The 27,720-nt window shown below is 40.7% G+C and overlaps 2 protein-coding genes across 2 annotated transcripts; one reads left to right on the top strand and one right to left on the bottom strand.

The window, feature by feature from the left end:
• Nucleotides 1-43: 43 nt before the first annotated feature.
• Nucleotides 44-20,021, bottom strand: unc119a2 (unc-119 lipid binding chaperone a2). The gene is made up of 5 exons (XM_071505874.1): nt 19,387-20,021; nt 4,667-4,780; nt 3,758-3,857; nt 3,423-3,595; nt 44-2,516 (listed from the first exon to the last, which is right to left on the bottom strand). The coding sequence occupies exons 1-5, from the start codon at nt 19,649-19,651 to the stop codon at nt 2,404-2,406; spliced, it is 765 nt and encodes a 254-aa protein (XP_071361975.1). The 5' UTR covers nt 19,652-20,021; the 3' UTR covers nt 44-2,403.
• Nucleotides 20,022-25,287: 5,266 nt separating this feature from the next.
• LOC139637626 (beta-crystallin A1-like) lies at nt 25,288-27,383 on the top strand. The gene is made up of 6 exons (XM_071506467.1): nt 25,288-25,345; nt 25,717-25,780; nt 25,957-26,075; nt 26,200-26,341; nt 26,434-26,576; nt 26,750-27,383. Exons 2-6 carry the CDS (start codon nt 25,742-25,744, stop codon nt 26,895-26,897), a joined length of 591 nt encoding a protein of 196 aa, XP_071362568.1. The 5' UTR covers nt 25,288-25,345; nt 25,717-25,741; the 3' UTR covers nt 26,898-27,383.
• The last annotated feature ends 337 nt before the right edge of the window (nt 27,384-27,720 follow it).

Genomic DNA, 27,720 nt, shown 5'->3' with positions numbered 1-27,720 from the left:
CTCTCACTCCACACCCACAATATTTACAGTCAAGACACTGCGATATTTCAAAAAGTCCCATAAATCTTTATTTATTTTACTTTTGTTCAGTCACACCAACATTTGAATTGTCAAAAACTTCACATCAGTTTAAAATAATTTGTACACGAGTCACAATCAATCATAAATAAATCTGCTCTACACATCTGTGTTGCGTTTTTGACATAACATTCAAGTCAATCTGAGCCGATCTGACTCCCCTCTTACGACTTTTAGCACATTTGCTAATATTCTCTTTCAACTTTTATCCCCTTTAACTCACAATCAGAAACTTGTACAGGCCCCCCCAAAAAACCCAGAGTCATTCAGGCTTTAACCACTTCAAGTGACAATCTGAATCAAACAGGTGCATTCAAGTAATTTCCTTTCATCACAGATATTTTTTGCAAATGATTTGCACTCGCTGTAACAGACGGGTGGAGTTTACTGCTATTTAAGTAGAATCATTTAAGTCAAACACAGAAACACAAACCAGTTCAGTGCATCAAATCAGACAGCATGTGCAGAAATGCTGGGAATAAGACAGAGAATTATTTGGATACTGTTTGAGTCAGGTTGTGCCACAGCACGGAGAGAAAGCCAAGTGTGCATATTACAATTTAGAGGCATCTGAAGACAGTTCAGTTACTGGTGTTCTGTGTGATCTGTGTGGTAAATGCCCTCGAATAACAACAGATCGACACGCTCAGGTCCTAACTGACTGCGATGTTTGAGAATGAAAATGATGAGATAGAAATGTACGAGAGGCAGAAATCAGGTAACAGAGAAACGGCACAAAAACAAGAAATATAAGATGATTTGAGGACGATTTGTTCTTTAAAAGACTTCTGCTACATTCCCAAATCTTCTTCCAAGATTTCCATTTCTTCTGTCAAGAAGAGTTCGCAAACAGTAAAACCTTAACATGGACAAATAGGGTGCAACTTAACAAAGATCATAACAACTTCTTTATCACCTAAACAAAACAACATGAGGCTGGAAAATTACAGTTAATACACAGATAACAAAGTACGTTTATGGTCGGATCAGATTTCTGTTTCCTCATTGTTGTCTTTGAAGAGATGTTGTGCTTTGAGCAAAGACAACAAACGCATACGCCCTAAAGTTAATACAGGTCACACAGCTCGGGAAATAAATATGGAACAAAAGAATTAGGAGACAGGAAATAGGTCTGATAAATTCATAATGACTAACTATTGTCTACTGTGTAGAAAATGTACTAACGGGTTCTGGAAAATCTATTTGACCTTTTTAAACCAGATGACCACATTACTGACATTTAAATTCATATATTTCTACCAGACCAGTAATCATGCGTCAAACTGACACACTTAGACACACACACAGTACAGACAATCATACAAAGTACAGAAACACACACATTCCAAAAAGCAAGAGTACACACACACACACACACACACACACACACACACACACACACACACACACACACACATACACACTCACTGAATCTGAGAAATAATTTCCCAAGAACTGTTATTTTTGGGGAAACCGGTGTGTAGGATTTATCAGGATCTATTGGCAGAAATGGAAGAAAATGTTCATAATTATATTTTCATTAGTGAAAATTTACCTGAAACTAAGAATCACTGTTTTCGTTATCTTAGAATGAGCCCTTCATATCTTCATAGGGAGCGGGTCCTCCTCCATGTTGCCGACCATGTTTCTACAGTAGTTCAGAATGGACAAACCAAACACTGGCTGTGATTAGGACCATCTTTCATCACCTGAAGGCCACCGTAGGCTACACACATGGACAGTGAGGGGTGAGGGGAGGGGTATTCAGCTGGTTGCAATCTAAAACCTCACCACTAGATGTCACTAAATCCTACACACTGGTCCTAAAAACACATGTTTTTAGATGCAAGTTCTGTTCCTAACATGTACAGGAATGGAAAAAAAATAATTTCTATCAATATTTGAAGATACAGAGTTTTTTTTTTCTTTTTTCACTTCATGACGTGGCGAGAGAGCGAAAGCCAAAAACTTGCCCACTTGCTGGTTTATCTGTTACAAACACACTTTGTTACAGCGACGCCACATCGAGCTGTGAACCACGTGTGTCCGTGTGTGTGTTTGTGCAAATGTGGCTTCTTTTTAGGCTTTGACAAACTCGCACACACAGACACACACACAGATTGTAACTGACACATCTGTATGGGTGTTTTCTGGATGGCATTCTCTCAGCGGGAGAAGGAGATAGAGAAAGAGAGAAAGAGAGACAGAGAGAGAAAGAGAGAGAGAGATTACTGGATTGACAGGACGTTAACCCCACCAGTGTACTCTGATCGTCCCTCAGGTCAGTCTGTACATCCACCTGTCTCTCGTGCTGGGGAGTCATCTCTACGTCCCGCCGTTGTACGAGTAGTCTGCCTTGTTGTGCATCACCAGCTTATTGTCCACAAAGTAGAAGCTGTCGGACTGTGTCTCATACGGGTGCAGGACCATCTCTCTGACTGTGAGCACACACAAAAAAATCACAGCTGTTAGAAAACTTTGATTAATCTGAGGAGGGTCCCCGTGATCATTAATACAGGGACTTTTATTATTGTGTCCATCTCATTGTACATTAATGGGAATAAGCTAAATAATAGGCTTAATGCAATACAGCTAAAAAGCTCCACCAACTGCAGCCTCCATAATGATCACACAGTGTCAACACCTCTCTGAAACAGTGTCACCAAAAACTGAATATTATAACCTTCATGAAAGTAGGATTTATTGCAGGACTGAGGTATATATTTCTTTTAGCTGTGTGTACATAATAAACTGACCACTGACTGTATGTTTTGAGGTAAATATAATATATAATATATATATAATATATATAATATAATACATAATTGCTGGATGGATAACTTCAGTGGAAACATTTTTTGCAAGTTGCAGAGAGGTGGTCTGGGTGGACGTTGGGCGTCCAAGGTTCAGGACTTACACACAAGTTAGCCCATGTGTAGTTTAGGCGACAAAAATGACTTTGTTTAAGGTTGAGAGAAGATTGTGGTTTTGATTTAATATGGATAAAGTTAACACATCTTGTCTTGCACTTTAATTCAATGTTGACTTTTTCAATATTTAAGACAAGATCCTAACATTATAAAAGTATTGTGCCTAAACACAACCATAGAAAACATCAATAGGCTTTGGTTTGCAGAGCTAATACTGCAGGAAAACAAATGAAATATGTTCTTTTAAAAGATGCTCTGTATCAAGACTTTGAGATTTTTCAGACAAGTTCATAAAAATGTGATGGTATATCAACATAAATGTAGATGAGCACAGACAGCGAGAGAGTTAGTCCCACAGCGTGACAGTATATAAAGATGCTGCCTGAACCACAGATCCTCCAAACACAGACTTACTGATGTCCTCAGACAGAGGTGGGAATTCGTAGATGTGTTCGCAGGTGTTCTTGCTGCTGGGCATGCAGAAGCCGAACTCAAAGTCAAAACTCTTGAGCAGCTTCTCTCTAAAATAATGTCTCTCGATCATCCTGAAGTTTTCTATGGGCATGTCTCCGACCGTGAACTCAACGCTGCACAGATGAAGACAGACAGACAGACAGACAGACAGAGAAAGGTGAATGAGGCGAGAGAAATCAAAGGCAGGAACACAAAGAGAGTGGCGGAGGACGCTGCGATTTTTCTGTTGGTAACTGCGTCCTTGTAAATAAAGATCCACACACGATCTCACTTACGTGGCTCCAACTTGCCGCAGCCGGAGGAAAGCCGGGGTGAACTGGTAACGGACGAACCGCCCAGCGTTTGGGTCGATATCCCTCTTCTCCCCTGCTTTATCTGAGGTGTGGATAAATTCATGTGGATCACAACAGAATGAAATGAAATAAATATTTTCACACATGGAAATTTTCCATCGGTTTTCTCAGGTAGAATGAACACAAACATATCACAACAAAAACAATATAAAACACCCCAGGAAAGCAGAATAAGTAGCAGGTGTATTTTCCAGTTCATGTCAACAGCCAAGTAGTAAAAAATATGTATTTGTCTGGCACAGAAAAAGCACCAATTTGTTTTTTTTTTTAAACAGAAGCAAACATTGTATATGGGATAACAGACCACCTACACATAGCCCTCTTGCTACAACTTTGATCCTGTTTTTTTTAGCCTATGTTTGTTTACATTTTGGCAAATTGGAAGCATTATAAATATGCCGAATTAGCTATGAGCAGTTCCTGTTTGCAATGTGTGCTTGGATGTACTGACAACTATCACCAGGTTACCTTGCTCCTGAGGTAAACTTATAAACATGATGGTTCTCAGGCAAGTAAGGAGATAACAAGATCAAATATCCAGAGTCTGGTGTATTTTCTGTAATTTTCTTTCAATATATCTATATTATATATTTCAATATATCTTATAGCGCTGACAATTAATTACTTTATGAAAATAATAATAATGAATCTCAAGAAGAATAGTCATCAGTGTGCATTTTACATGGATGCATCTGCAGTTTCATTGTTTATGTTTAGTGGATATGAGCAGCCTACGTGCACGAAGCCACTGCATTATGTGTTCACTGCAAATATTGTCATGGTAAATAAAGGTTACATGAAACAGGCCCATAGGAATGTTCAGGGACTCACCTGTGGATGGAGGTTTGGTGATTTCAAACAGCACTGTGCCGGTTTCCATGTCTCTGATCTTGAACCTGGTGAAGTCGATGTTGTAAATGTTCTCGTCCGGGCTGCACAGATAATCTGACAGAAAGAGAGAGAGAAAGAAGACGGAGCATTTCAGATTAGACACGAGGTTCTAGAAGCAAGTAGGACGCGTATGAAATTAAATGCACTTTTTATAAAAACACACTGAGTACTGCACCTTTATTTCCCCATCAATAAGTCATATAACTGGGAAGCAGGTATCAGATCTCAAATTTTTTTGAGACATTTTTTTAACTTATTCTTTGATCTGATTTCCTGACCTCATTTAGGAATATTTAGAATATATTTCATTTAGGATAAAGTTGTTTATTATAACACTGGTACATTGAGCAGTTTGGATTATTATGTTAAATAGGAAAATGTTTAAAACATGTTTATAGTGCTATGGTATCCTGTAATTCTAAGGTGAGAATGTTCAAGCAAATCCCCACCCGAAACCTAAATTTCCAGCAACTAAATATGTGTATTTTCTTTTTCACTGAATATACTTTGAAAAGTTCAAAGTTAGTTAACTGAAATTGTGAAAATAAACAAAGACCTGGTGTAATGTTGAGAAAAGCAAAAGTGAACCGTTGCAAAGAAAATGAATTCTCTTATTAAGCACTAGTTGCAGGAAGCTATAATCTCAAGAGCTGCTTTGCATTCAATCCTCTCTGTGAACAGATGACAATACTGAGAGTGGATCACACCAGCGAGAAAATAAACACTCTGAACAGTGGTTATACTGACGTCACAGATGTCATTATGTGCTTCAACATTCACATACCCAGAACTGAAATAGAAAATACCACACAGCAATGAACAATATATTAAAATAATATTATTAATTCTGTTTACTGTGGTTTTAAATCATTCTCAACTTGTGGACTGTTGACTAATGTATTAAAAAGCTCACTCTGACCATTTTAAGTGACATTTTTACATCAGAAACTGTGTTAAAGGAGCCATTTTCTTCACAGTGACAACAACAACACACACACATGCACGCACACAGTAAGAAAGAGAAGCGAGTTATTTTTGTTCCTCTAATCCTTCCTGCCCTCACCAGGCAGTGTCACTGCTTATTAGCGTTCCCCAGCAGAGCAGACACTTCCTGCTTCCTGCCTGATCCGGTGAAACCACTGGCCGGGAGGTGTAACTACAACATCTCTCCATCGTCTCCACTGAGGCCCGCCCGCCCCCCTCACAACCGCAGCCACAAAGCTCGAGTAAATCAAAAAGTGAATTTGAGATGACATTGTTTCAGGGATTTGAGAGTGGATCGCTGCACAGCCGCGAGAGAAACAGACAGAGTCACGCTGTGAGTTTAAAGGATCAGTGAACGTGTGTGATTATGTGCCACGTCCATTTATTAGCTGTCTCTGCGCGTTCTGTTGTTTCTCCTGATGGACACACACACACACACACACACAGACAGTGCGTCAGGTCAGCAGACAGTAAACTAATCACATCTGTCTGCTAAAAGACAACAGTAAAACCGTGGAGTCAGTACAGTGATGGATCATTTAATTGCTATGATGATGACCAGTCATCTCAGCAGCTGCTCTTTGTAGCATTTCAACAGCAGCAGCCTCCCACTGAAAAACATGACACCACGATATCTCCGGATGTTGTGATTTTCATGTCGGTTTTTCCTATTAAATGTGACATTTTTTGTCAAGGTTAAATTGTACATTTTCTAAAAACAATAGAGGAAGTTTCCACTGAAAGGGCCAGCGCAACTGAGAATACTGTTGTCAGGTCTTTCAGAAGATGAAGATGTGTGTTGGAAGACACTGGAGGGCGGCCAATAGCTGGGTTTCCAACCAACTCCAACACAAATTTTAACCTAATTAAAAAAAAAAAATTCAGCAAAAGAAAATTGAAAATGAATGGAGTTGTTTTGTCAAGATAAACAGGTGGTGAAGCTAATTCTCCACTCAGGTGCGATTAAACCATTGATTCATGACTTCATGACGTCATGATTTATTTGCTAATTCTGTTTCCATTGTAGTTTTTAACAATACACCTCAGCCAAAATTCATTGTAAAATATTTTTGTTATCGTTCAAGAGTTTTTTTTAAATTTTTGGTGTTTCCACTCATATGTGCAAATAGGACATTCAGGGTTTAACATCAAGTTAACCACTGATACAACACATCTGGAGGGTACCAGGGGCCAGATGCATAAAACTGTAGGTTCATAACTCAAACTCTGTGTACTCAGAAAATATGCATACACAACATTTGGGGGTTTGTGTTATAAAATCACTGTGGGACTGGGCAGTGTGTCATTAAAACACCATCAAAGAAGAAGCACAGTTACCAGAGCAGATGTCATTACAGTACATGTGGCCATTACAAAAAGCTGTGTAAAGCTCCTATAAAATGAGCCGAATTGATTGTATTAGTGTTAATATTGGATTTTATTTTGATGAAACTTCCAAAGTGGTCGTTCATAGTGATGAACCTACAGAGAATTATCACCTGAATCTGCAGCTCCCCTTCGATTTACACAGGTTTATAGTGAGTTTTAAGTTGTTGTTTAGCGGTCTTCTGTAAATTCCCTCTCACCGCACCCACAACATTGTTTTTCACTGAGCAAGGCTGCTCCACTGTACAATCTGCTCAGCGCTAAAGCTGCTAAAGCAACTAAATGGTATAGTGGAGCATTCAGCAGCTAAAGAGCCAGGCATTTCCCTCATGAGTTGGTGGAGACCAAAATCAGAGCTAAACAGAGTGAATATTGGACTTACATTTACCAGGTGGCCAGAGACACTGCTCCAAATGAACGATAACTTGTGCCATAACTACTGGACGTATGAAAAAAAAAGCGACTGTTTGCTGACAATCTCAACTTAAAAGTTTAAAAGGTCAAAACTTGCTCCCGCTGCCCCTAAGTGGCCAACTCTCTCTGGCAGCCAAAAGGAAAATGATTTGATATGAGCAAACATTTCAGTTATGTCATATATCCAGTGTTCCTAAATGTGAAATGTAAAGGAGACAATATGTAGGTTAGGCCCATTCAGGATGAAGGTGTTTTTAGTCCCAGTGGTACCAAGCTGGAGCCTGAGCCTGACTGAGACCTCAGCCTCCATCGGCCTTGGCTCTGCTGGTTTTTGCTTCCTGGATAGTGTTGATTTCTACATTAACACCCCCAGGAGGATCACTCGCAATGCTCCCTGCATGTTGTTTTTCATGTTTATGTATTCAGGCTGGAGCATCCCAGAAGAAGAACCATACCCTGAAGTCACAGTATGTTGTCAACTCCATTTACTGTATAGCGTGAGTGTTCCTGACAGCGCTGATCTGATTCGTTGTGACCCTGTGATGCCTTTGCTCCTCTGTCAGTCTGAATGCTCTTCTAAACACAGCAGCTTTGGATACGTCGCTCCGTTTACTGGCCGTGCAACACCTGAGGATTCGCACAGCCATCGCCCACACAAACCAAACACACAGACAAACAACCCTCAGCAGCTACATCATTTTAATTTATACCATACAATATCTGTGCTTGCAAGGACTGGGATCTTTAATAAACAGTTGTGCACGGATGTGTGTGTGTGTGTGTAGAGGGCGTGACTGCATGTGTGTTATATGCTGAACCACAGCTGGTGTTGTCCTCATCCTTTTGCTAACCTAGTGCTAATTGTTACTTTTGAGCCTCTTAATGAAGTCCCATGAGCCCACTGAGTTTGAATAAGAGACAATGAGTTTGTTATGTGGTGTTAGTGTGTACACGTGTGTGTGTGTGTGTGTGTGTGTGTGCGTGCTCTCACTTCACCTCAAAAAACCCAGGGTGTTTGTAGTAAATGACATGCAGTCTGTTACCTCAAGTCACACACACACACACACACACACACACACACACACACACACACACACACACACACACACACAACACTTGGGACATGCTCTGTCTGGAGGTGTTTGCTATTGCAGCTTAGAAGGAAAGCTGACAGTGATAAACTGGCTTCTAGCAGCAAGTTATCCTCAGATGGCTCAGAGTCTGTGTGTGTGTGTGTGTGTGTGTGTGTGTGTGTGTGTGTGTGCATGTCTTTCTGCAGCTGTGTGGACAAATTTTGGTTTGAAACCATCATGAGGAGGAAGGGCGGTGCAGTGAAGTGTCTGAGTTATGCAACACATTAAGTGGACTATTAACAGTCAGAGCTGAGCTGCAAGTGTTAACTCAGCACCCAAACTCTGGTGGAAACAGGAAGTTCATCTACAAACCACTTCTTCAAACTTCAACATCAGTGTCAAAAATAAAAAACTTCAGACTTCTTGTCCTAATCGACCTCCCATATTACATCCACCAATTATAATAACAACTTATATTACATTTTATTCTGGTGATATTTTTGTGGCTCTCTGCACACATGGATGAAAATAACACAATAGTATTACTCTGTCTGACTTTTAAATTTATATTCTAGTGTGATAGTAAAAAACGAATTATTTCTGTGAGGTTTTTTTTTATTTTTTATTTTTTTTTACAGATGTAAAGACCTAAAATATCCTATAAAATATTAGTATTTACATTGTTCCTCAGACCTTCATTAGATAAAATTAATAAGTTTCACATATTTTACTGTCAAAGTTCTTATGAGTTGCACTTGTTTATAAGACTTTTCGATGTGCGAGAACTAAACACTCCTACTCTACTGTTTTCTGGAGGTATGGACGTCATCACTGTCTCACTCTCCTATAGCCAGAGCTATATTAAGTATCTGCTGATGCAAGCTGAACATTTCCTACTCCTGCTTCACATTAAAAGCATTAAAATGACAAAACATGGGTGTCTTTCAGTGTGAGGCAGTTATAAAAGACATGTGTTTGGAGCCTGATATCACACTGTGGTCACATGATTCAAGAAGGCCAAATATTGACTGACTTACTTATTTACACAACATGTTTGTTCGGCTGCTTCGGAAACAGATACTCTGGTTGCTTTTGAGTATAATTTTAAAGACTTGATACATGTAATACTCTACTTTGTGTCTGAGAAGGTTTTTCCACAAAAAAAGGTTCAATTAACTTCTTAATTACATTCATGGAAAATACTGAACATATGAATATGTAAATATTTGGGGTTTCAGAAGTTTAACAGCTGCTATTTGACCATGACTGGTCTCCAAACTAGCTATGTTAGAATGAATTAGATTTAAGGTGGGCACAGAGAAACTTTCACTCTTCAGAAGACAAATGTGAAAACAGACTTTTCCTGTCAAACTCTGCAAAGTGAAGCTGAAATACCAACAAGGGAAGTAACAAAAAGTAAAAACCTTTTTCGAGTGAAGGGAAACTTTAACACAACCTACAAACCTACAACCTACTGCAGGGTGGTCTATTAACAGACAAACTCTAAACCACACATGATGACAAAAATGATGTGTTTTCAGTTCTTTCAATCATGCTTTTTTCTTGTCATCTTTGGGCTGATGTCCCTGTTGTGTAGTCACTGCAGATGCGGCAGAAATCACCAGTTTACAGCCAGACTGGGTCAGGTCCACAGTTCAACACGTTCTGCATCACATGACCTAGATTCAGCCAAAATAAACAGTTCTGAGCTCGTTTTAGCGATTCGCCCAGATAACGCCGGGACAGGACAGGACAGATCTTAGGAACCTTCCAGTGACAGGGTTTAAGATCACTGCCACATGAAACCATATTAAAGGCTTATTAACACAACATGCACGCTGGCAAAAATTATAGCTGACACTGATAATGGGATCTAGTTCAGTCCATCCCGCTTGAGCTGCGGATTGGTGGATCCATCCTCGGTGGAAGTTTCCACAGTTACTACAGTTCAGTTCAATTAAACTCTAGGTTCATTAATTGCTTTGCTATGTAAATACAATTATCTGCTAGTTAAATTGATATTAGCTCATTTAAACTTTTTTTTTTTTTGTCTATTAAAGGCAAAAAAGTTTGAAACCTGGAATAACAAACAATAATACAAACGTTTGTGTAAAAACTTTAAAAAATACAATATAGCATGTGTCATGTGTCACGGTTGGTCATGTGACAACAAGTCATGACAACATTTTTAACCTGTAATCCTCTAAGATTAATCTGGAATCTGATTTCACTAAGAGATGGTACCACTGAATATGTTTTTAACTGGCATGAACGAGAGATGTGTGCCAGTCATTTACAAATAGTCTTGTTCCTCCACAAGAAGAAAGACATTATTTTGAGTGAAGAATTACAGGTGCTCAGTTTGTAGAAACAAACATTTAAGAATAAATCTTTCAGCTTTAAGCAAATCTTCATCGTCACTGAGCAAATCAGCAGCAGAGCTCCTGTCACTTGTGTCTCCATGCTCTCATGTCCGCTCAGTTGTGATACACAGCATGTTCCTGCCTGGTTAAAAGCTTATCGACAGACCACCAAAGCCACATAAACGATCATGCAGTGATAACGGTTGGAAATGAGCGGCTCCTGAGCGGTGCTCACAGAGGGCTAGTTTTACACTTGAGAAGAGTCAGGACTTAAGTCATGGCAGTGGTGACGATGCGTTCTCTTACAGATGTATATACTGAAGTGCAAAGTGAAGACACTAGACAGTCAGGGACTATGAATCTTTAAACTAAACTGAAACAAAATTAATCAGCATGTGAAGTGACTTTCACTTCCTTTTGGCTGCCTCCCATTTAAGTTTTGAACCACTTTTCATTGGGAAGCATCTGACCTCATCTCAAATCACTCCTTTTCTGTGAATGGCACAAAATTGACAATAAATATACTTTATCATTTTCTCAGGAACAATAAAACCACTACTAGCACTGCTAAACATGTCATGTTTTCACCTGCTGTTCGACAACATGAGGCAGTGTGAAATTTGTCATGTGACATTTTTGAGCTTCATGCCCCTCTCAGGATGAATTCTGATCCCAACTTTTTTAGCACCGTTTCAATTTCAATTTTTCCAATGCTTTGGTTTATTAGCAGGTACCTGAGATATTCTCATCAGCCTCAGCTGTCTTTAGTGTTCCACCATGTGTATACTTAACTGTAATGTTAGCGTGCTAATGTGCAAAGCTGAAACTGAGAACCTGGTAAACATGATACCTGCTAAACATCAGCATCTTTGCATGTTAGCATGCTGGTGTTGGTGTGCTCTGCTGTGACAGATCTGCTGGTGTGGGTGAAGACTTTTAGCCAAAAATCACAGAATATTTAAACAAGGATCTGTTCAAAGATTAGTTTGAAAGCAAAACAAACTTTTATTCATTGTTGTAGCACCATATAATGTGATAATTAACCAAAAATGTTAGAGTCAACATTTAGAAATGACTTCAGTCCCCACTACCTGTTTTCTGTTATTACAGTATAGTAGGAGTATGTTTTTGCATGAAGCCCATTGTGTGTTTCAGTACAGTGATTAACACCCACGACTCTCAGGTTTGTTTCAGCTGCAGGTTATTTTTGCCACCGTGGCACAGCATGAACGACTCTATTTATCCAACATGAGCAATCAGCTTCCCTTCAGCTCAGTGAGGGCTTCTCTACCATGCACAGCCAGCTCCTGTACTGCTGGACCTCTGCCGCTTCTCAGGCATGGAGCCTCTGTCCTGATGGCCTGGAAAACACACATTTTGTCTCCTGCCCACCTCACAGCAGCAATCAGGGCTATAAGAGTATCACAAGTGAACAAACATACAGCTGATTTCCTCTCATTGCATCTAGATGAGGGTCGTCAAACTCACACACACACACACACACACACACACACACACACACACACACCATAAATACACATTATCAAAGACAGGTTCAGGACGTTAAAGCGGAAGACTACCATATGTGCATTGCGACAGCATTTATCATTTATATACAACATAAACAAGTTGGTGTAAAAATGTCAGCTGGAAAAATATTAAGGAAGGCAAATATTAATTTAATCAGTATGTCGGATGTTTTAAAATTATACTGAAGACTATTTGAAGTTTGCATATATAGATTGTATTTTGACTTTATTTATAAAAATCAGTCAATACAGCATTTTTGACAACACAATATGATGTGTAAAATACACATATCATCTGAAAAATTAAAATCAGATTTGATTTTCTTCAAATATCAATATTGGTTTACATATCAATATCATAACCAAGCTCCACAGAATATGAAAAAAAACGCCACCACTTTCTGTTGACACTTGCAGGATGTTAGTATAAAACAGAGAGATGAATATATGACAGGAACATGGCCCCACTGATCTGTTTTGGTAAAGGGGGGAATCTACCAGTTCGGTGGGTGAAGGGAGGCCCAACACAGCTCACATGGACTAATCTGATTTAGTTTCTTGTTTGAAGGCAAATCTAACTAATCACTGTGGAGAGGGGGCAGGGCTGTAGGTGTGCAGCGAGGATGGCACAGAGGAAGTGCTCGCGATTCTTGAATGACCGTTCCACTGAGGTATGTCAAATTCCAGGAGGAAGATGCTCTAAAATGTCACGTCGTCATCACTTTACAACTTTCTGATAAGTCAGCCAATAGTGTGAAATTTTGTCATGATTGCTGTGTGAAGTCTTGACACAGCTTCACACTGACCTTTGACCTTTGACCACCAAAATTGAATCAGTCTGTCCCTGAGTCCAAGTGAATGTTTGTACCAAATCTGAAGAAATTCTTACAGAGATATCGCCTTCACAAGGTCAAAATCATGTTTTGTGAGGTCATCTTGACCTTGACCTTTGACTTTTGATCACCAAAACCTAATGGGTCCCATTCTCATACGTATGTATGGACAGACGGATGGACAACCTGAAAACAATATGCCTCTGATTTTGGCTGTCGACAGTGCAGAGGCATAAAAGGAGGAGCTTGTTTGTCTTTTTTTTTTTATTATTATTATTTTCTCTGGCTTTTTATGCCTTTGCTTTATAAGTACAGTGAGAGAGAGACAGGAAAGATTTGAACCCCGGGCCACTGCGGTCAGGACTAAGCCCTTATGGTCCGTGCTCTACCAGGTGAGCCACAGAGGCCACCCTTGTTTGTCAATTTTTATTCATTTTTTGGATCAACATGTTGATGATATAGAAAAGTAGCCACACTAGCAACATAGCTCAGTTGCTCAGTCCACTAAAAATGTCTCAGTAACTCTTCAATTGATTGACATGAAATTTTGTAGAGACTCTCATGGTCCCCTGTGGGTGAATCGTATTAACCCAATCTCTAGGCTTAACGAAAAGGTGAAACTTGACTCTTAAACCAAACTAAACACAATCAAAATCATAATAATGATTATTACTGCCATTAATCCCTGACATCACATTGCCCTGGTCATCTCTCAGTTAAATGGTGGGTAGTTAAACAACTGGTTGCTACCTGTTGTAGCACCAGGTAAAATAATAATTAACACCCTAAAAATATTGCATCCATTATTTAGAAATGACTTCAGTCACATACGTAGATCTTCTCTTGCAAAGTCAATTTACATTTTTTTGATCTAAACTCTTGATTTGCAAGCAGCAAGTTCACTATATTTAAGCATTATTAACATAAAAAAGGTCCAGAAACTACACTTTGATAAGTATAGGCAATACATGATGCCATGGTGCAATTCAGTGTATTGAATTTAAACTTTCAGTTTACTGTGAACTTGTGTTTTCGATAACGTTTCTTGTTTTCTGCTCAAACACAGCTCAGTGTAAAACAGACATGCTTTGTAACAATGTCCTCTGCTAAGCTCTGTGTGAACTGTGATGAAGTTTGACAGCACTCTGGTGTAGAGGGGTGACGCATCTAGCCTCTGCCTTACTGACCTCAATTTGCCTCACGATGACCGCAGCGTCATGGCAACAGTGCTATGGCAAAAAACAGGGATGGTTTTACTGTGAGGGACAGGGAAGAGAAGAAGAAGACAGGACGGGGAGATGAGGGAAGGAAGAGAGCCCGAGATCTGCTCTGGCGGAGGATCACTGTTGAAACACAAATCAGACATAATTTCACACGACTAGTTGCCTTTGTTCACTGTCAGCATGAAGTGAGCAGCTGCTTGCAGATGACAGGATGAGACAGATGTCAAGGCAGCTTAAGAAATGTCATGTTTAAAGAGTCACATTAGGGCTAAAAGGCTCTGAAACTCTATGTTGTTCTTTTTTTTTTGTCTTTGAATGAAAGATAAACGGTATCTGTGTTGGGACTTCCTGAACTTTTCGACCCATCTGTGTCATCTTGTAATATTTATGACAAGCAAATAAAGTTGGCCTGGTTTCATCACCTGCCACCCCGCTTAGCCTCACAGTGCGGAGCAGGGAGCTGCATCTCATCTGCCCCAGCACACCGCTAGAGGAGTACGAGCTAACCCAGCTGCAAGGCTTAAGTGGGTTATTCGAGCTCTAGCAGACCTTGTGGGTTGTAAAACAGAGTTTATTCTCACAGATCATCGGCTGTTTTGCTTTCACACCAAGACCTCACAGGCCAGTTCACACCCAACTTGAATCTTTTTTAAGGTACTGAGGAAATGTCATTAAAAGCCGTGACACAGCGCTGGTGATGATCTCGAGCGTGACAGACTTCTCAGACAGACTGAATTTAGCTCAACACTGACCAAAGCTCTGGTTATGAGCTCATCTACTTCAGCTGGGACTCTCATCAGAAGCTAAGTGATGTTAAAACACCTGTGAAAAACATATGGTTACAGAATATACCTGTTTCTGTTCGATTATTTATCATAATCATTCACAACACCTCAGGATAAGACTTCTAGTAACCATAACAACAAATCTGATGCTTTACACTCTATATGTTTAACTTGCTAAAACTAACTGGTAGTTAAATCAGCAGTTCTCAGAGTAGTCGAAACATGTTTAAAAACTTAATTATGACTTTAACTTTTTCATGTCTGATATAATTAAATCTGTGTAGAGCTACAACTAATGCTTATTTTCATTGTTGATCATTTATTCGTTATCAATTCGATTAAGTGTTTGGTCAAATCAGACGCTATTTTTTGTCTGTCAGTATGAAACCCCAAATATTCAATTTACTAAAATTAGGGTTGGGTTTCCAGTAGCTGGGTCCATTTTGGATCTGGTACCCGGTCGGCAAAATACCCAGATTCGTTAAGGTCTGTTAGGAAACCTTTTATTTCTTCTTGTTATTTTTTTTTTATTAGCAAAGACCAAATGCTGGAAACATGCAGGTATTGTTAGCAGGCTTCTCATTTATCTTATCTTTGAGGTAAGGTTATTTATGACTCCAGTTACTTTCAAATGATGAAAGCTAACCTTAATGAGATTAGATGATGGATTTATTGAGATTTGATGAAATGCTATCAAACCCCAACTCTAACTATAAGACAAAGAGAAGCAGCTTTGCTCAAAAAATTACTTCAACAATGAATCGATCATCCAAATAGTCGCATATCAAGATTTCATTTGTGGAAAATGCTCATCGCATTTTTCCAGATCTCACAGTGATGTTTTGAAATGTTTACTTTGTCTTAAACATATATTCAGTTTACAGCAGAGAAAACACAGCAGATAAAGATTCAGTTAAGATCAATCAACTGTTCTGTCTGTGCAAATCTTCATCAATCTCAACAGCTTTCTTTGATCAACATGGATGAAATTTAGGCTATTTCAAAGTCACTTTTCTGAGAATTTATCTGACGCAAACTGAAGTTTCCTCCCCTGAGACGGCTGTGCTCCAAGCAGGTTCAAACAACGTCTGCTGAGTAAACAAAAAAACAGTCTTTCTGAGCTGTGTGGAGTACTGTCAGATGTGTATCATGCCACTTAGAGAGGGAATCAATTTCAGCCACTTGAGAATGCGCAGCAGTAGAAAAAACAGTGGCAGACAAACCAGAAAAAAACAACACAAGGGCTTCAGAAAGCTCAGGTTGTTGTTTCACTGCCTGACGGTGTCGAGCAAGTGTGAGTGTGCATGTACACATGTGAATTCCTGCCCAGGTAACCCATCAAGTGATAGCTCGACTACACTGTTAAACAGGAGACCAGACGAAAGGAGACACAATGAGGAAAGTCGAGGAGGAAGTGTGTGGGAGAACAGAGATGCACGTTCCACTGGCTGTAACCAAGGGGAGATGCTTCACGTTGCCGTAGTGATTCAAGCGTGTCTCCACGTTGCTGTGGTGATTCACACATGCCTCCTCTTGCCTCCAGCGATGACGCTGCGAGATAGGAAAGTAAGAGTTTCCAAGACCATAATGAGGTCCAGTGTGGGAGACAGAAGTATTAGGATGATCCCGTACGTGTCACCGCGCAGACGGACAACGATCACGTAGACTCGTACACGGGGATCACCCACAGCAGACAAAGAGACATGTTCACTAACAAGTCAAAATACAGCTGCTCCTAATAACTGACTGGTTAAAGCACAGTTAAAGAAACGGCCAGACTTCACAGAGAGCGTTAAATAAAGAGAGAGCACAAGCTGAGCCAAAGGATGTTCCCAGAGCTCTTCCTCCTCTGTGTAAGCTGTGATTATGTTGGACTGGACGAGCACAATCTCATTCCTTATTACAACATTAACTTCCTGTATTCTCTTCATTGCGAACTTCATTGTGTGGGAATAATTTCAAGAGAGTAAAAGGACAAGAAGTCATGATTTTGCTTACAGCATCTCACAGCCACATGTGGAAATGTGTTCAGTGCTGCTCTCGAAAAGGTGCATGATTCTCAGCACAAGCAGAACTAAAGAAAAATGTGAACTTGTGCTGCTAACTTTAAAAGCCCAAACCCCTTTTTAAAATAGCTGGAAGAAAACCCGACATAGTGTTTGCATGTTATCACGCTCAGTATGTAACCTTGTTGTGTAAGTAAAGTCTTCCGGCCTTTAAATAGTCAAATACCCTGCCGGCCACCTGTTAGCTAACTGCTGCTTTAAGACCTGAGTTGGTGATAGCTGTAGATGTGAACATAAGAGCTTCCTGGCTGCTATCACTCCCTGTGTTTCTCTGTAAGAGGCTTGTTTGAGATTATAGGTGTGACAAATTTAAAAAAAAAACTGTGACATTAAGAATGAGCAAAGTAAAAGGAGCTATTTCAAGCTTTTCTCAACAGTAGGTCTGATAATCATAATGTCACAAGTGGCAGAAAAGGACCTTTGCAACATGGATTGTTTATCAGTGAATAGGCAGCCCTGCTTGTCTTAGCTGACTGTACACAAAGTGACTAAACATTACTTTGTGAGACACATAAATGTTGGATTGTGGTGTACACAAAATGTTTGGAAATTACTATGTTGTCTTAGCAACACAAGCAAAGCAGTACTTAACTAGAAGGGTACTCAGGGAGAGCAGACCTCTGCCAAGGCCAATGTCAAACAACATACACCAGACTTCAGTGAAAAAAACACAAATTCATATTAAATTATCTGGACCTGACCCAAAATGTAATGGGTTCCTCCCTGGCTCATGCCCCATCTCTCTGCCAAGTTTAGTGCGAATCAGTTTCGTAACATGACCTCCTTAGCAGAGGTAAAAACACCAAGATTTTGAATGTTATATCTTTAATCTGCAAATATTTTCTCTAACATAAAGTATAACACATTACAGTGATGGAAAGTGCGTTTACTCAAGTAGCTACTGTACTTTTGAGGTACTAGTACTTGCACTTCAGTAGTAATCAGTAGCAATATGCAATAATATAATATATAGCTATATACCATTCAACAGGGTTGCTTTTCTGAATAACGGTACTTTTTCTTTTGATAGTTTGATGGTAATTTTTTGCTGATGATATATATTTTACTTCAGTAGGATTTTGAATATAGACTTTTACTAGAAGTATTTTTTACATTGTTTATTGCTAGTTTCACTTCAGTACAAGCTCTGAATACTTCCTCCTTATATTATACCACATTCACTCTCCTGTTGGTGCCTACCTGCTAAGGTTTTTTTTTTTTTAATTCAAAGTTAAGTGGCTGCAGAATAAACTACAAAATTCAGCTAGAAAACCTAAACATCTCCACTAATTTGGAAGGGGCCTTTTAGATATCTGTAATCTAGATATATGATTAAATAAATAAATAAAAGGAAATGTGTGGGTTTTAAACACATATGCCTCCTTTCTTTGAAGAGGAAAGTGAAGACAGGTGAAAACATCCACTCTGAACTAGACATGAACTTATGCAAAGGGAGCGTACAGGCCGCTTTGAAGCATGACCCCTCTCTCACCCCCTCACCTCACTTTGCACCTTTCTAGTCAAACAAACTCATCCTGAAGTGAAGACCTGAGAGATGGTGGAGGATAAAACCTGAAGTCATACATGCTCAGCAATGAACTGTCATCTGCATCTGGGGGCTACCTCACTGCGCCTGGTTTTTTCCTCTCCAAAGTGCACACATGGGTGTTTTATTAAGCTCCACTTCGCCCATTCACCTCCATGACTGTGTGCTAAATATAACCTGTTAGCAGGCTGACTCCTCACCTCCACAGGTCACAGGGCTGCTGAGACGCCAACACAGGAGGTTTCATGCACATGCACATCTGCAGACAGGCTGGCAACGTTTACACAGAGGGGGCTCCAGTGATGCATTACCATGTGTTTCAATAGGGCCTATATAGATTACATAAATAAGGGGACACGGCAGTGACGTGATACATGACTCATAAAGGAGTCTGTGACATTTTAGCACCTTTGTCCTTCTTCCTCACTCAACAACCGACGCGGCGGCAGGAAACTTACTCTCTGTGATCTTCTGCAAGCCCAGAACATCCTCCGGGGTGATCGCCGCGCTGCCGAGCAGGTCCTCCTCCGTGGTCATCGGGACCCCGACGTCGGTCGAGTTGCATCCTTTCTTCACTTTCATCGCCGCCGTTTGCTTCGGGCTGCCGCTGCTGTCTGCGCTGCTGTCTGTGCCTCCGGCGTCTCTGCCTGGATTATCACCGGCAGGCTTCTTAGTGCTTGATGGGTCCTGGCTGTTGCCCCTGCTGGTACAAGAATAGCTCATTCTCCGCTCCTCCTCCCCCTCTCCTCACCCAGGGCTTCCAAGATACAAAACAGTTGCCTCCCTCTCCTCCCTCCCTCCCTCGCTGAAGGATGCACGGTTGCTGTCTGTTATCCGGTGCTTAATTCAAATCCGCTCCGTCTTTATGAGCCCGCAGTCTGTCTCCGCAGACGGGCTGCACGCAAACGTCCCCGGCTCCCCTTGGCTGAGCGCAGTGCGAGGAGGAGCGGGCTTTCCCTCTGCCGCTCTCTGAGACGCTACCACGGTTGTGCCAAGTGAAGCTGGAAGTCTGTGGGAAACAATCTGCTCGGTTTGAAATTAAAAAGAGGCGGCAGATGGCCGTTGCTGTCGAGGAGGAGGAGGAGGAGGAGGAGGTGGAGGGGAGGGGAGAGGAGGGGGGGCTTGGTGAGCAGAGCGCGCTGACAGAGAGCGGCGGCTGCTTCTGCGCATATTCTGCGCTACAGCTGACGGATGAGCGCACCAATCAAGAAGACAACACGCAAAACACTGACAACATTCAAAACACCCGCATTGTTTGCAGTGCGTGTGGTTTTCTATTGAAGACAAAAAACCTCAGTGAAATGTCATCAGTAGGCCCATGCGTAAACCTGTGAGGACAATGGCTTGGAAATTGTTTTACTCCATTACTCTTGACTTTAAAATACACCGCATTGTTGAGTTTAAACCAGTGGTTTATTGTGACTCCTTACAAAAAGCAGTGTCTGGTTGAAGCTCCTTCATAGATGTCTATGAGTTGTGAGCATGAACAGATTATTGAAAGGACCAGCTGGACACAGGCCCAGGGGCCTAAGAGGTCAAGGGGGCCCAGTTACAGTAGCCTACACTATGACAATTAACATTTAATGTTGAGGAGCCAGATAAACAACTGCAAAGAGATGTAATGTGACCTCAAAGAGACACAAAACGACTTTCACTTCTACTTCTTCCACCACTCACAACATTAAAGTGTCTGCTTACATCATTTCAATGATCCAGTAACACTGAGAAGAGCCATTCTACTGCATTTGATATGTACATTTTGCTTATACTTTTGTATTTTTACGTTAGCACATTTTTGAATGTGGGACTTTTACCTATAGACTAATGGAGTATTTTTATAGTGTGTTATTGCCACTTTTACTTTAGCAAATAATCTGAATATCTTCTTATGTTGTGATTAGGTTACTAAAATACATCCAAAAATATAATGAGAGTTGTAAGTCTAAGATAGATCTGCAGCCGCATACACATTAAATATTGATAAAATCTGCATTTTCCAGTCTTTAGGCTACATATGCAGCTGTCTCGTGCTGGAAGCATATTTGTTTTTGTAAAGCACTTGGGAACATTATTAATAATAGTGTTAAATGAATAAAATGCATCATTGTAACTGCAAACAGACACCATCGGATCACTGTAACCCAGCCGGAGAAGGCGAGGAGAGAGCACAATGGAAACAGCTCTGCAAGGTTTTAATCCTATTTCTGTCTGTCTTTCTCTCTCTACTGATGCTTGTAAAGTCTCTGCATGAGTCACTGGAGATCTCAGTCACACACGACTATCCATCAGAGCTCCGCAGTGCCACACTGTGCGTGATGATAACAGTTGCCAAACCAACTGTGACTGCATTTAACAGCAGCCACAGCAGCAAAGCACCAGTTAACACAAAGGCCTGTAATAGTATGTGGAGATTTCAGGTCAAGGAGCCACTCACACAAAGGCACACTACATCAGTATTTTACACATGGCCCTGCTCAGATTGACAACTTCAGATCAGAGTTGTAAAGAGTGAAATTAATTATTACAGCAGATCTGGAAAGTCATTGTCTATGTGGAAATGTTGCACCCTAGAGGTAGTCAGTACTTATTGCAAACCAGTGTCTAATATTGACTGGTTTGTCCTTTTCTGGATAGTTGAGGGAGACATAAGAATCATTTCTGTAAGGATGATGTGGTTAATGTGATGGACGTGTGCACTTTCATTCAATTCATTTACAATGAGAAATCACAGTGATAGTTGTTTTAGTTCATACAGATGTGTTCAGACCTTTTCTTTCACATTTTGTTATGTCACAGCTTTATGCTAAAAAAAAAAAAAATCTCCCCAAATCAATCTACACTCAGTATCCCATAATGACAAAGTGAAAACAGATTTATATAAATATTTGGGATCACAAAGGAAAAACTGAAATATTGCATTGGCTACATATTCAGAGCCAGGACGACCATCGCTGGAACATTTCATTGATCTGAGCTTTATGGCAGAGTGTCCAGACTGAATCCTCTCCTCAGTGAAAGTTTGCAAAAAAGCATCTAAAGGACTCTCAGACTGTGAGAAGCAAAATTGTCCGGCCTGATGAAACCAAGATTGAACTGTTTGGCCTCAGTTCTAAGCTTCGTGTCTGCAAGAAAACCAGACACGAAGCTTAGAGTTTGAATTGCAATCAAGGTGTAGAAACATCCAAAAGATGATCAAGAGAAACGGGAGACACCTCGGTTAAATTTCAAGTGTCATGATATTTCAGTTTTTCTACTTTTATACATTTGCAAAAAAATATCAAAATTTCTGTTTTCACGTTGTCATTCTGGGGTAATGAGTGTAGATTTTTTTTTTTTTTTTAGCACGAGGCTGCAACATAACAAAATGTGCCAGAATCGAGGGGGTCTGAACACTTTCTGAACGCACTGTACATAACTGAACGTGCACCCTCCTCTCTCCTCTAGCTGCACTGAACAAAAAACATTTAGGAATGGCTTACTGAGGTCAGCACATTGCCCAGACTCTCTGTCTGTGTGTGTGTGTGTGTGTGTGTGTGTGTGTGTGTCTGTGTGTGTGTGTGTGTGTCTGTGTGTGTGCATGTTTTGTGTCCACATTATTCCCTGACTGTGTCCACAACAGTAAGAGAGAGCGATACATGTGACACATCACAAATCATATCAGAATAAAAATATTTGTGTGAACAAATTCCTCAACAAAGTGAATTTCGGCAGAATGGCAGAATGTGAGATAGGACAGGCATATATGTCTGTGTATGTGTGTGTCCTTGTGTGTGTATGCGTGTGTGTATGTGTGTGTTTCTGCTGATGATAGCAGCAGCAGCTCAGATGTGACAAAGGGACGAGCAAACTCAGCAGGCCAATGTGAAGAGCCCACAGTGACCATATAGCCAGCTCTCAGTGTGCACATACAGATATACACACATCCACACAACAAAACCTCAGCTCCTTCTATACACGTTTGACAGAAAGTAAAACCACCTGCAGTCGACCACCATGCAGTAAACACACAGTGGCTCTCACAGACGCACAAACAGCCTCCATGTCAACTACTTGTTACAAAGAAATGAGCTGAGCTTATAAATCTTAAAATCTGTTTGGAATAAAAGCTGTCCTTTAGTTTTTTAATTGAATATTAAAGTTTGGAAGAAATGTATTATTCCCTGTTGAACTTCAATGCCACTTCTGAGTCAGAAAAACACATAACGACTCAGCGTTCAGTGCATTTGGAAAGTGTTCAGCTGACAGAAGAATTCAGATGCTTTACTATGACAACATTTTCTTGATCATCTTTGAGATGTTTCTACACTTTTATTGGAGTTCATCTGTGGTGAATTCAGCTGATTGGACATAATTTGGAAAGGCACACACCTGTCCAGAGTAAGGTCTCACAGCTGACGATGCACATCAGAACAAAAACCAACCCTTCTCCCACCTCCACATACAACACACAAGCCACCTCTCATACCCTTCTCCCCCGATTGCTCAGTTTGGCAGGGCGTTTGCCAGGTCCCGGTTGTTCCAACTTCTTGCATTAATAATAATGGAGGCTGATGTGCTCTTGGAAATTTCAATGCAGCAGAAATTTGTTGTAGCCTTCCCCAGATCTGTGCCTCGACTCAGTCCTGTCTCTGAGCTCTGCAGGCAGTCCCTGATTTTTAAAAAAAAATTATTTTAGCATAAGGCTGCGACATAACAAAATGTGAAATAATGGAAGGGGTCTGAACACTTTTTGAAGGCACCATACCTACCAGCTACTCTCTGTTTTGTTCACTCTGTGCTTGCTCGCTTTAATGAAGAACACTGTAAAATACTGCAACAAACCATTTAATTCTGTTTGGAAGGAATTAAATAAGTAGGAAAAATGTTTTAAAATGGCCTCGACAAAGTTTGTGATTAAAAATGGAAGAAATAAGACCGCAAAGTGTTGAACAGCTTGACTTTGGCCGCCTCGTCTTTCATACAATTACCACAACATATTCCCTTTGTCGCAACGATGCGGTCGCCCTGCTACCTGAGAGCAGAGCTGCCAATTACAGCTCAGCAGTCGATGCCAAAGCGTTGCCCGTCCTGCCAATGAGGCCTTTCAGTCGTTCATTGTTGATTGTTGATTTATTCACTTGTTCAGGTATTCCAAAAATAGCAACAGCTAATTTCATTCACAATTCACATTTAAACCACAAAGTGAAAGAAAGGACACGCGCATCACTATGACCTCTGCTGGTGTTCACAGACAGGGTCACAGGTTTTAGGTTAAAGATTTTATCTCTGTTCCCCCACCAGACTGCTGCCAGTTCTCTTCAGCTGTGACGCTGTTGCCAACAAGCTTTTTCCTTTGCACCGCCCGTGGATTTCCTCCTTTTCTGAGATCAATAAAGCAGCCCAATCAGATTTTGCAGCACAGCCACGCCTTCCTATTTCAAATCTGTTGTTAATGTCAGTGATTCAGTTTGTCCAATCATTTTACACATGAGACTCAATTTTCAGGGAATTAGATCATTGTTGAAAAGCATTTTCGAATCAGTCAACACAGAGTGAGGACGAACAACTGACAGACACAATGATGTCGGATGCACAAGCCTTTAATGAGCAGGGACACTGGACAGCTAGAGTTGGGGGAACTATACAAATAATAAAAACATAAAAAAAAAATAAAAAAAAATCTTCACAGTACGAATGGGAAGAAAATAATATGTAATAAGTTTAATCACATTTATTATAGACAGCTGATTTTTATAATCCCTGATGTCAGGGGGTGTAACAGCCCCTCCAGCACCCCCACTACCCACGTCCATGTTAATGAGTATCAGGCATGTGATTGATTGAATATGTGTAATAATTAAAGGATCTGACCAACTAATGATCATATGCCCCTTTATTTGGAGATTTTGCACCAAATGCCATACAAAGCTGTCTAAGGGTGCCTGTAAAATGGCCTTGAAAGTATTTAACTCTTCACAACCACAGACTATAATTAATTTACAAGTGACATTTACTCATTAGATAAATCACATGTCAACCTAAAAACGTGCTTTGAGAGTAAGTGATTACAAAGAGAGGGTTTTAGCAATCCTACAGGAGACACACATATTCACACATATTTATCTGATAAAAGATCTTTATACTGATGGAGAAAGTGACCCCAGTTTTTCTCTCAACATACAGATTCACCACAGAGGCATAGGTAGCATAGTATAGCCGTATGGTCTCTTTGTGTTTGCATGAATCACTGTGTGTCTGTGTGTTAACCCCTCTGTGGCTCACACAACAAAACAATGGAGTCCAAAGCAAAGTGCTGACATGAGTCCAGGCGTGCCTGCCCCCCGGCCCCTGGCACCCGTGGGTGTATATATACCCCCATACACACCATCTCTGCAGACCATTCAGTGGAACCCTGCGACACACAGCTCACCAGTTTGGGTAGGTCAAACTAGTTAAAGTAGTTAACAAAACAGTACAGTCTCCCAATCTATGGACATGATGTAGTACGGGCCTCTTATTCGATATATCAACTAACAACAGAGAGTCTTAACTGATCAGAAAGAAAACAGAGTGGTTGTTTATTACCTTGACTGGAAGTAGGAAAGTCAGTTTATAGGCCTTTATAGGCTTATACTGTTGAATCGTGTTAGAGTTAACAGTAAAGTGAACAGTAAAGTACAAAATAAATAAAGAATAGATGGCTACTCAGATACTTGAGAGTAAATTGGTGTTTTGATTAACTGATACAGTTTTTTTTTTTTTTTAGTTTTGTCCATCCCCAAACTGACTGTCTGTGTATTTCCCCTCAGATACTGCTAAAATAAAGAGGACAAAATGGCTCTGACAAACCCCATGCCCATGGGCCCCTGGAAGGTAAGCATATAACACATATACTTAACACTACATTACCCATGAGCACAGGGAGCTGCATGTTTCAGTGCATGTTTAGGCGATTAGTAGTGTTTCGTTCATGTTTCTTTTGTTATGTTTGTGGTCTGACTGAAAAACATGACTGTGAATGTGCACTCTTCTGTTTCATCCTTTTACAGATCACTGTGTACGATCAGGAGTACTTCCAGGGCAGGCGTATGGAGTTCACCGCCTGCTGCCAGAACATCATGGAGTGTGGGATGGAGAACATCCGCTCCCTGAAGGTGGAGTGTGGCGCGTACGTATCCAGACGGCTTTTCCTCGTTTTTAGATATATAGGCTACAGCTGATTTAAAAACTTAGATTCTGAGAGAAAGAGTTTGCATTTATTGTGTGTTTTTAATTCCACTTTCTGCCTGCAGCTGGGTGGGCTACGAGCACTCCAGCTTCTGCGGCCAGCAGTTTGTCCTGGAGAAGGGAGACTACCCTCGCTTTGAGGCCTACAGCGGCAGCAACTCCTACCGCATTGAGAGGATGATCTCCTTCAGGCCCATCTGCTGCGCTGTAGGTCTAATATTGAAAAACAGCCGTTGGCTCACTTCAGGCTGAGCCTCACCTCAACTTGTGTTAAGCATCATTCTCTTCCTTTTTTACAGAACCACAAGGAGTCCCGCATGACCATCTTCGAGATGGAGAACATGAACGGTCGTCAGTTCGAGCTGTGTGATGACTACCCCTCCCTGCAGGCCATGGGCTGGATGAACAACGAGGTTGGATCCATGCAAATCCAGAGCGGAGCGTAAGTCCATTGACATGATGTTTGATGTAAGCTGAGGTTTTACACACTTTCAGCTGAGTGAGAGCTACACACACATACTGACTGAAAATACTGCACATGAATCTGCTGTGTTTACTTGATTATTTGAGTGCTTCCGTGAAGTTGAATCAGGATGTTCTTGTTTATTTCTTCAGCTTCGTGTGCTACCAGTACCCCGGTTACCGCGGCCACCAGTACATCATGGAGTGCGACTGTCGCGGAGGAGAGTACAAGTGTTACCGTGAGTTTGGCTCCCACTCCCAGACTCCCCAGATTCAGTCCATCAGAAGGATCCAGCACTGAGAAGGGAGCGTTTCCTTTACACCCCCCTAACTCCTCCCCTCCTCCTTCTCCCCTACCTCCTCCTGCATTTCCATCCCTCCTTCTGTTCCTCCTCTCCCCCAACCTCCATCTCCCCGGATCCACTGGTCCGACCAGTCAAAGCAGGATCCAGAGCTGGTCTTCAGGTGCTTACTGACGTCAGTTGTTCACAGCACTTTTTGTTTTTTAAAGAAACATCGCAAAAGAAAGGAAAGATTTCAGAAAGACAGAAAATGGGAGCGACAGAGAGAGAAGCTTGAAACAGTGTGAAAGAGAGGCCTAATTGGCCAAGGTTGGCTGCAGAGCAGTGAAAACACCTCAGAGTTTTTGCTCTACTATTGATGGCATCATCATCATCATGATCATCGTCATTGTCTTCTACATCAACACAAGAACCAATGATACCTGTTATATCAATAACTGCCTATGTTCAAGATGATGAATAAAGAGAATGTGCAAAGAAACAGAGAGATTTGCAATACTGACCTGTGTACCTCAATCACATCTGTGTCTTGTGTTTGTCTCTGGTCAGCAGTAAATAGCTCATATTATAATAATCAATATGAGAAACGTGAACATATGAACAAAAAGAGAAAGCATGGATGAAAACTAACCTCTTTAAACCCCATAACCTGTCATAGGTCCTAGAGGTTGTCCAAATCCACATAATTTGGTTTTAATTACTAGAGGTTCCAAATTGCTTCAATAATGTGCTTGATAAGTCTATACAGAATATATAAGATACTACCAAACAGTGTGCAGTTAGATGATGTGAACAACCTTAATGCGAAGTTAGGGGAAATTA

Source organism: Trachinotus anak, unplaced genomic scaffold (assembly GCF_046630095.1).
Source record: "Trachinotus anak isolate AG129_WGS33_773 ecotype Australia unplaced genomic scaffold, CSIRO_AGI_Tana_v1 ptg000020l, whole genome shotgun sequence".
Lineage (NCBI taxonomy): Eukaryota > Metazoa > Chordata > Actinopteri > Carangiformes > Carangidae > Trachinotus > Trachinotus anak.
The sequence above is the reverse complement of the archived record's forward strand: the minus strand, read 5'-3'. Positions and strand labels throughout refer to the sequence as shown.

Coding starts and splice junctions, on each gene's coding strand:
- unc119a2 (XM_071505874.1), bottom strand. CDS start 19,651: ATGAGCTATTCTTGTACCAGCAGGGGCAACAGCCAGGACCCATCAAGC. Junction 4,781..19,386: donor CTTGCAGAAGATCACAGAGA/GTAAGTTTCCTG, acceptor TCTTTCTGTCAG/ATTATCTGTGCAGCCCGGAC. Junction 3,858..4,666: donor CACCAAACCTCCATCCACAG/GTGAGTCCCTGA, acceptor TCCACACCTCAG/ATAAAGCAGGGGAGAAGAGG.
- LOC139637626 (XM_071506467.1), top strand. CDS start 25,742: ATGGCTCTGACAAACCCCATGCCCATGGGCCCCTGGAAG. Junction 26,076..26,199: donor CTGAAGGTGGAGTGTGGCGC/GTACGTATCCAG, acceptor TTCTGCCTGCAG/CTGGGTGGGCTACGAGCACT. Junction 26,342..26,433: donor TCAGGCCCATCTGCTGCGCT/GTAGGTCTAATA, acceptor CCTTTTTTACAG/AACCACAAGGAGTCCCGCAT.